Source organism: Terrapene carolina, unplaced genomic scaffold (genome assembly GCF_002925995.2).
Source record: "Terrapene carolina triunguis isolate 2854851 unplaced genomic scaffold, T_m_triunguis-2.0 Scaffold68, whole genome shotgun sequence".
Taxonomy (NCBI): domain Eukaryota; kingdom Metazoa; phylum Chordata; order Testudines; family Emydidae; genus Terrapene; species Terrapene triunguis.
The window spans coordinates 72,093,972-72,102,856 of NW_020664419.1; the positions used below are offsets into that span (position 1 = coordinate 72,093,972).

The 8,885-nt window shown below is 40.1% G+C and overlaps 1 protein-coding gene across 1 annotated transcript in view; it reads right to left on the reverse strand.

Annotated features, from left to right (window-relative positions):
- The window catches only part of CUNH12orf50 (chromosome unknown C12orf50 homolog), a 29,141-nt gene extending 21,503 nt beyond the window's left edge, over positions 1-7,638 (reverse strand). The window contains exons 1-3 of the mRNA XM_024214583.2: positions 7,585-7,638; positions 5,378-5,497; positions 4,210-4,333 (exon numbers count right to left, since the gene is read on the reverse strand). Coding sequence (XP_024070351.1) covers positions 4,210-4,333; positions 5,378-5,497; positions 7,585-7,638 — 298 coding nt within the window. The remainder of the gene's footprint in view (positions 1-4,209; positions 4,334-5,377; positions 5,498-7,584) is intronic.
- Between the last annotated feature and the right edge of the window lie 1,247 nt (positions 7,639-8,885).

Below are 8,885 nucleotides of genomic sequence, written 5' to 3' on the forward strand. Positions count from 1 at the left end.
CATTCTGGGTCCCTACTCTGAAGAACTTTTTGATGCCTCTCTGGAAGAGCTGTCCACCACGGAACCGGCATCAGAAACACAAGAGGCAGAAGTAGCCCCTGAGCCTGGTAAGTTTCTGGATCCATGTTTGTTGTTATTAATATAGGGATGGGAGTGATTTCCAGTTTATGGGAGGGATTTCCAGTTTATTACCCAATGCAAAATTTATTGCAAGCTCCAGGCAGCAGTATGTATCTGCTAATAGGGGACTGTACAAAGATTTTGAAGAACACAGCAAGCCAAAATAATACAGACAGCATTGCTGATGCTGGAATCCTAACGTGTCTGTAAACAACACCAGTGGGATTTTAATCTGCTAAATGCACATTCAACCACCATTCCACACATACTCAGAGTGTAACTAAACCTTCTTTTGCTAGGGACTCTTATCACAACATGATTTCATAAGCAAAAGAAAAAGGGGTTACACTGGATACTCTAAAATAAGTGGGGATAGTAACTCCATTTATGACAATGTCATTTGGTGGGAACAGTGTCCCAACCTGTCCATGAATGTAGATTCCCGATCAGTGGAAAACCCTGGCATCATGAACATTTCCAGTGTAGCCCACACTGGTATCCATAAATCAGCCTCTGTGGTCCACGAGGGCCTGCATAATAATGGAGTAGTACCCTTTGCAGTTTATGCACTCATGTACTCCTTGAGGAGGTCAAACTGTGGGCACATGAGTCCCATCAATGGCCCTGGCACAGTCTGGAAACCCCATTCTCTCAAAACCAGCAATTACTTAAGGGATATTTGTTTACGCCCACCACCTTTGGGTAAATCACGTGCCTGACTGCGTCTGAAACCTCTGTAACCACTTTACATGGGGGGGATAGCTCAGTGGTTTGAGCATTGGCCTGTTAAACCCAGGGCTGTGAGCTCAATCCTTGAGGGGGCCATTTAGGGATCTGGGGCAAAAATCTGTCTGGGGGTTGGTCCTGCTTTGAGCAGGGAGTTGGACTAGATGACCTCCTGAGGTCCCTTCCAACCCTGATATTCTACACATGGTTGACTTTTCAATGCTGAACTGGTTAGCAACAGACTTGTAGCAGTCTGTGGTAATCAGATTCCAGACAATTATAGCAGCCCACTTCTGGACCAGTATGGCTGCCCTCATGCATGTCTTTACACTGGAGTGTAGGTGCGAGCTGCTCACAAAGTTCCAGAAATGTAGTTTTCTTCATGTAAAAGTTCTGGACCCACTACTGGTCATCCCAGGTCTGCATGACAATGTGATCCTACCAGTCTGTGCTTGGGCCCCTGCTCCAGAAGCTCTGGTCTACATGGGGGGAATCACCAGCTACAGCAAGAGTTGTGAGCAGCATCAGCCAGTCTGATTCTTCCATGTCTGTATCATCCTCCTCTTCCATCAGGCACCTTTAGTAGGTCAGAAACCACCTACAGAACATCCACCAGCATCTCATGGATGCTTTGCCTGTTTGCTGAAAAAGGCTTGCCAAGATCTATTGCTAACGTGGCAGACTGCAACAACTTCCTGTAACGTGTGGGGTAGACAGTCAAGTTTTCCCACACTGCAACAGTAACCAGGGGCTGGAATGGCTACAGCTGCAGAGGGCACTAGGATGCCTGAGAAACAGTGGTTTGACTCGGGACTGAGTATTGCAGTGCGGACACTGGAGCCCCAGATTTGCAGCCCAGGTCAAGAAATTCTAAACCTAGGGTCAATATGCAGTGTGAAGGCCAAGCCCTGGTCTAGAGTCATACTTAAGTCAAATATGAACTGAAGATTCATCACACATGTATTGTTTAAGGGCTACATAACACTCCCACTGAAGTTATTATTCCACTGACTTCAGCATGAGCCCGATATCTTTAGCGTCCATATTGATCCAAATGTTGACCTCAATCAGTAGGGTCTGTGACACACTCACTGACACCATCCCATTCTATGAAGTTGAGTTGGTCTTTAATATTTTGCCTTAAGGCTACAGTCACTTTTCTTGGTTTACAGATCCATAAGAGGGACACTGAGGTCTACCTTTACATGAAACAACCTACTCCACAAAATACAACCTTGTATTCTTTAAGAATATCATATGCAGTAGCTTTGGCTCCAGAGTCTGGATGTGTACATATGGTGATCCCAATCCTGAAGACCTAACTCAGGCAAAACTTCATTAAAGTTGGTAGGAGTTTTGCTTTAGGAAGGGTTGAAAAAGTACTAGCCATTTTTCCAGAAATAGTCTGGATTTCTGGAAATCAGAGAGTAAAAGAGAAATCATAATTAAGAAGTATTTGCTTCACATATTCTCTCCCTACCCCCATCCCCACGTGCCCAGCCTGAAAGGCTTAATTGAAGTCAATTAAGGGGGAAAAACACTTAAAAGTGACTTGCACACGTGATGCAGCATTAGAAATTATTTTTAACTGTCTCCAAATGAGGGCCATTTCATACATATGCAATTTAAAATTTCCATGACTTGGGGTGATGTCCCATCATAGACTGCTGGTGACATGACACCCAGCAAAGAACCTTTTTCTTTTAAAATATTGCCTAGGTTTCTAAACTTTTTCATTATTTTATGAATAGTAAAAATAATAAAAAATAGTAAACATTCTGAGTAAACCAAAATATGAAATAGTAAATGTTTGTAGGTGTTGGTTTTTGTGAACATTTTATTGCTATTCCTATCTGCTAAATCTAATCTGTCCTTCATTTTGAGATTTTCTATTTTCATCACCATAGTTACTATGTGCTAACTCTCTTCCCCACCTCAGACTGTTTAATAATTGAAGGCAATTGATGGAATCTAAAATTTATCTTTACTTAGCTAGCCTGTATTTGCAAGGGCAAAAATCAGTTCTCTCCTATTTCATTTGTTCATTGTATTTTAATTTCTGGAGTAGCATACACCATGTTGTGGCCACTGTGAATGCTGTGTTTTACACCAGGAAAAGGTTTACATAGATTCTAACTCTCTGGTTCACTGTAACTATGAGGCACTTGTCTCAAAAACATTCCCATTTGGCAAAGCTAACCATTTAATCAACATCTAATCACCTGCTCCATTACTGAACGGAATCTTAAAATAAAAAGTTTTCCATTCAGCCAGAACCCCACTTTGAAAACACAGTGTTCTCCCAAATGCCAAGAAATGCTGTAAAACCGGTGCAGGAGGATGAGTTCTTATTTTTTTATTGACATTCGGCTGGTTACCTGCTTTGAACTTATAAGTGAGAAATTTTTACATACCCTCACCCTCTTCAGATGTATAAATTAGATCATTTGTATCAGGAATGTGAGCAGAACAGCCAGCAGTTGACAGGAGAGAAGGAGAAAAATTTTGATTATTTCTTTCTATATTAAGATCAGTAGATCATTCCCACAGATGGAATGGATTATTTCAGATGTTGTTTTAGAAGGCTTCCTTGATTTGTATGTATGTGAGGGAGTGGGGGGAAATTAAAAAGAATAGCGAGAGAAGGTGTAACTGCTGCCCACACAGTTGCAATCCACTAGTCATGTATGGTTAACCAATGAATCATGGCCATGCAGTAATGTACAGTATACATTCTTCTAAAATTGTGACTGCATAAATGACCCCAAATGAATACTATACGCTGTGAAGAAAGTACTGTACTGCTTTAACATTCAGCTCCTGTGTTTGAGTGAAGCCCTGAAGAGACCTCACTGTCAGTGTAGAGGCCATTATGGAGTTGGAAGTGGATGAGAGTGGGTATTAGCAAGGCCCAAAGCTTTACAGAGGTAGTAAAAAGTACAGGGATTTCCTATAACACAAACTCTTCAAACTAGATTTGACTGCTTATACACAAATCACTGCCTCACATGACTGTCATTCAGCACATCAAGGATACACATAGCATGTAAAATGTTACGGTGTATAATTTTTCACTTGTGAGACAAATGGATTAAAATTTGAGTTGCTACTCAGTACATCACCTTTGATGTAACTGTTACCTACAGAAATTCCTAACACAATGGCCAAAGAAATTCCTATGGGAACCCTAGTCAAACATAACCATAAGTCCTTTACTAACCTTGACTTCAGATCATATTCCACCCAATCTGCAATGCTGTCTTTCTTCACCTACAAAGGTTTATATCAACACTAGAAGTGGCCAATACATTTATAGCATATCTATTTCAATGTGCAAATTATTGAGAAAATAGTTTTACTCACTGCTACTAGGTGGCAAAAAAAGTCCATTTATATTACGAGGTTTGCTATGATGGAAGACACAACTGATCCTCACACAGCCTAAAGGCTGTGTTTCCCAGAAACATGAGATTCTGTTGTATTTTTGCTACAGGAAAAATAAAAAAGGGACAGTTTTCAGATATGATGATTATAACAAACAACAAAAAATAATGGACAGAACACTGATTAGTACCATATATCAGTTAAAAAAGAAGAAATATGGTATTGTTGTGAAGGCATAGGACTAGGATACATGAGACCTGATTCTGATCTTTTACAACAGTGTAAATTAGGAATTTCTTCACTGAGATCAATGGAGTTATAATGGTGTCAGATCAGAATCAAGGCAATGGATTCTACTCCTGGCTCTGCTACAGACTTTCTGAGATGCTTAGAAAAAAAACATTAATTTTCTAATACCCCAAATTCACTTAATTTTTGTGTCTCAGGGCTTGTCTATTTGAACAGTTAGTGCGCAGCCAGCTGGGGTGTAAATCTATCTCACATTAGTGTGCCGCACACTAACTGTACATGTGGACCCTGCTACCACACATTAAAAGTTCCATAATGTGCTTTGATCTACTCTGCTTTGAAATGGGAACAGAATAAAGTGAACTAGAGAACTTTTAGTGTGTGGTAGCAGGGTCCACATGGACAGTTAGCGTGCATCACACTAATGTGAGGTAGACTTATTCCCGCACTTACTGCGCACTAACTGTTCATCTAGACTAGCGCTTGGTTTCCTTATCTGTAAAATAGGGATAATAATACCTACCTCACAGGCATGTTGTGAAACTAAATACATTCATGTTTGTAATGTGTTTTGAGAGCCTTGGATGAAATCTGCTGTATAAGTTCAAAGTATTACATTTGTATTCTTTTATTATAAAAAGGATATTATTAATTATTATTATTATGAAAGGAAAATCAGAAAAGCAATTAACATCCAGTGACTGACTTTGAATCAATACAAGTTTTAAAGCTTGCAGTGCATGCTAGCCACAGACTTGGAAAAATAAAAAAAAGCTTGTATCTGGGTGCCACAAGGTCTTCATATTTGAATATGAACTTGGGTGTTAGATGTGAAGTTTAACAGAAGTGAGGGCCAGTTTTGCTTTAAGAATGAGTGTACTTCAAGAAACTTATCTACCTGTATTTCCATATGTCTAAATCGGCAAAGCTGATGTGAACACCTTCCCTCTCTCCATAATGAGCACACAATCTCACTGCCAAGGGCTTTTTCACAGTGACGGAATCGGCACTTGGAACCCTAACACAGAAAAAAGACAAGTCAAAATTGTATGATGTTAGATGCGTCAGTAGTTGGTTTATATCTTCTTTATTAATGAGGAAGTGGACAATACACTAGTCTGTATTACTGTTGTGACAACATACCTGCAAGCAACGGAAAAAATTTAGGACCTGATTCACTGATGGTAGCTCCACTATGCCCAATTCTGCTGCACAGGTAAAAATCCCAAGCCAGTGGGAGTTACACATGTGCGGTTGAGGGCAGAAGAGGCCATTGGCCTCAATGGAACTGCAACTGATTTATGCCAGTGTAAATGGGGGGAAAATCAGGTCCTGATAATGAATTATGCCATAATTGCTATGTCCAGTCTAGTTTAAATACCTGAAGATATGGGGCTCCCATTACTTATGAACTTGGGAGACTATTCCACAGTCTACTGGGTATTACTGTTTTCCTGATATTTGAACTAAATTTCTCTTGCCCAGCTCTATCCCTTTACACCTATTTATATCCCTGGATCACCCTAAGCAATTCCTCACCCTCCTTGTTGTTTATACTGCTCTCAGATACTAGCAAATGTTAACATAACTCTCCCATAGTAATCACTAAGCAAACTACATAGATTTTGTTCTTTCAGTACCCTATTCTCCATTACATAAGAGCTATGCTCAAGGTAGTGGGCAGTGGCAGTCACAGGACGTCAGAGTAGCAGGGGGCATTTTCTAACATCCGCAGCTAGTGTAAAACCTATAATGGGGCTTAAGAAAGCAGGAGATCAGGCTTAGAGAAGCTCAGCTCAACCACATCCCCCATGCCAGCCCCAGTCACCAACTGACACAACTCTTTCCTCACCCTTACAGCAGGGATATCGGGGCAGCTGGTGTTATGCAGCACAAAGTAAATTTAGCAGATTGAGAGATTGATCCTTAATCTTTTCTCATAAATCAAACATTCCAGCTATTTAATCATTTTGTTCTCTTTCTTTGATTCCATCCAGCCGGTCAATATCTTTCTGGTTCTGAAGTGCCCACCACTACATGCAGTCTTATAGATGTAGTTTCACCACCTGGGAGCATGGAGTGGTATGATGCATACTACTTAAATGCTCTCTTGTGTTAGCTAGCATTTGTCCAGGTTAAATTTCATTTTATTTTCTTTCTGTTATTCCTCTACCATTTTTGGAGTTTGGAACACCTCCTAATTTAGTAACATCTGTGAATTTTAATACCATTTACTCCTCTTTTCAGAGCATCATAAAAGACATTAATTATAATAGGGCCAAGGAGTACTGTCTGTAAAATGCACTACTTTATTAAATAAAATCACTGCAGCTGGCCAGACTGGTAACATATGCTAGGGATTTGTACTGAAAGTAATACCTATTCACTAAGGTCCTAATCCTGCAACTGGATGTACTAACATAGACTTCTGCATCACCCCATTGACTTTGCCTACTGGGCCCATTCTCACAAGCACTTATTCAAAGGGTGATAACATCAGGAATGTCATGTGTCTGACAAAGTGGGTATTCACCCATGAAAGCTTATGCTCCAATACATCTGTTAGTCTATAAGGTGCCACAGGACTCTTTGTTGCTTTTTACAGATCCAGACTAACACGGCTACCCCTTTGATATCAGGAATGATGTGATTTCAAAAAAGCAGTATTAAGGAAAGTCAGTTAGTCACACTATCAATACCAGGCAAAGTTCCTGTTGTCTAACAAATTTATAAATGTTGTTTATCACAGGTTATAAAAAAGTTGTTTAAATGAAACAGAAGTGTGTTGAGTGATCTTTATGTAGTGTTTACAAAAGTCCACCTTGCACAGTGCACATTTTTCATGAATTAAACCCCTTTAGAGTGTGAGCTTGATTTTCAGAACTAATGAGCACCCACAAATCAATCTGAGGTGAATGGAAACTGCAGGTCCTCATCATCTCTCAAAATCAGGACCTATGGTATGTCAAATATACATGTATGGAGACACACACAGAGTGACATATATATCAGTATATAAAGAAGAGACGTAAGTTCAAACGATAAACTCCTCCTTACAGCAGGAAAATCAAAGATGCAAACCACTGTAAATTCTACAATATTTACCTTTATGCAGGTGGAATAAAAATAGAAATAGCAGTCATTCCCAACTTCTGCCATTGTCACCTCTTGTACTTCTACTCCACTGTCTTTATACAAGAAGAGTATAAACGTACAGGTAAGAACTACCAATGTGTATGGAAACAAAACTCCTTTTTCTGAAGACAGTGGTTTTCAGGATCTAAGCTCTATTTCCTTTTAAAAACAGACCTCCAATTATAGTATATCTCAAAATTATATTTAAACTAATTACAAATCAGACGGTACCTTCTCCAGGTTTGCCGAAGTGATGAAACATTGAAAGTGGTTGCTAGTGAGTGCACAAATTCAAACTTCCAGAATTTCTCTCATTGTTACTTTAGTTCTTATGACATCATCATAAATGACATCACATGACCGTTTAGACTGGGACTGCTCACTTATTTCCATTGCTGTTGAGTAAAATAGAAAAAAATGAAGTTGTTCCAAATAGTCTGTTATCCTAGTGTTTCTCTGATTCAAAACAGATTGAAACATAATTCACATGAGTTAGAGAATATACAACATTCACATAAATATTTGATGCAGGAACATGTATAGTTTGTAGCCGTATCGATCCCAGGATATTAGAGAGACAAGGTGGGTGAGGTAATATCTTTTATGGGACCAACTTCTGTTGGTGAGAGAGACAAGCTTTTGAGCCACACACAGCTCTTTTTCAAGTCTGGGGAAGGAACTCTCAGGTCAAAGGAAAATGCAAGGTGGAACAGAGTATTTAGCATAAGTAGTTATGTAAGGGACCATTGAAAGCAGAGTGGCCCATTAACACTGCTGCAGTCATAGGACAAAAAGAGGGAGTTAGTGGGTTACAGATTGTTGTTTGTCCAATGATTGCAGGGATGCTAACGGACTCCCCACCTCCCGTGCCAGTAGACTTGGGCTTGCGAGGCTCAGACTAAAGGGCTGTTGAATTACGGTGTAGAAACTTGGGCTTGGGGTGGAGCCCAGGCTCTAGGACTCTGCGAACCCAGCCAGACATCTGGAAAAGAATTTTCTGTAGTATCTCAGTGACCTACCCATCTAGTGTCCCATCACCAGCCACTGGGGATATTTGCTACTAGCAGTCGCAGATCAGCTACATGCCATTATTGGCAGTCATCATACCATCCCCTCCATAAATGTATCAAGTTCAGTCTTGAAGCCAGTTAGGTTTCTTGCCACCACTGCTCCCTTTGGAAGGCCGTTGCAGAATTTCACTCCTCTGATGGCTTGAAACCTTTGTCTAATTTCAAGCATAAACTTGTAGGTGGTCAGTTTATATCCATTTG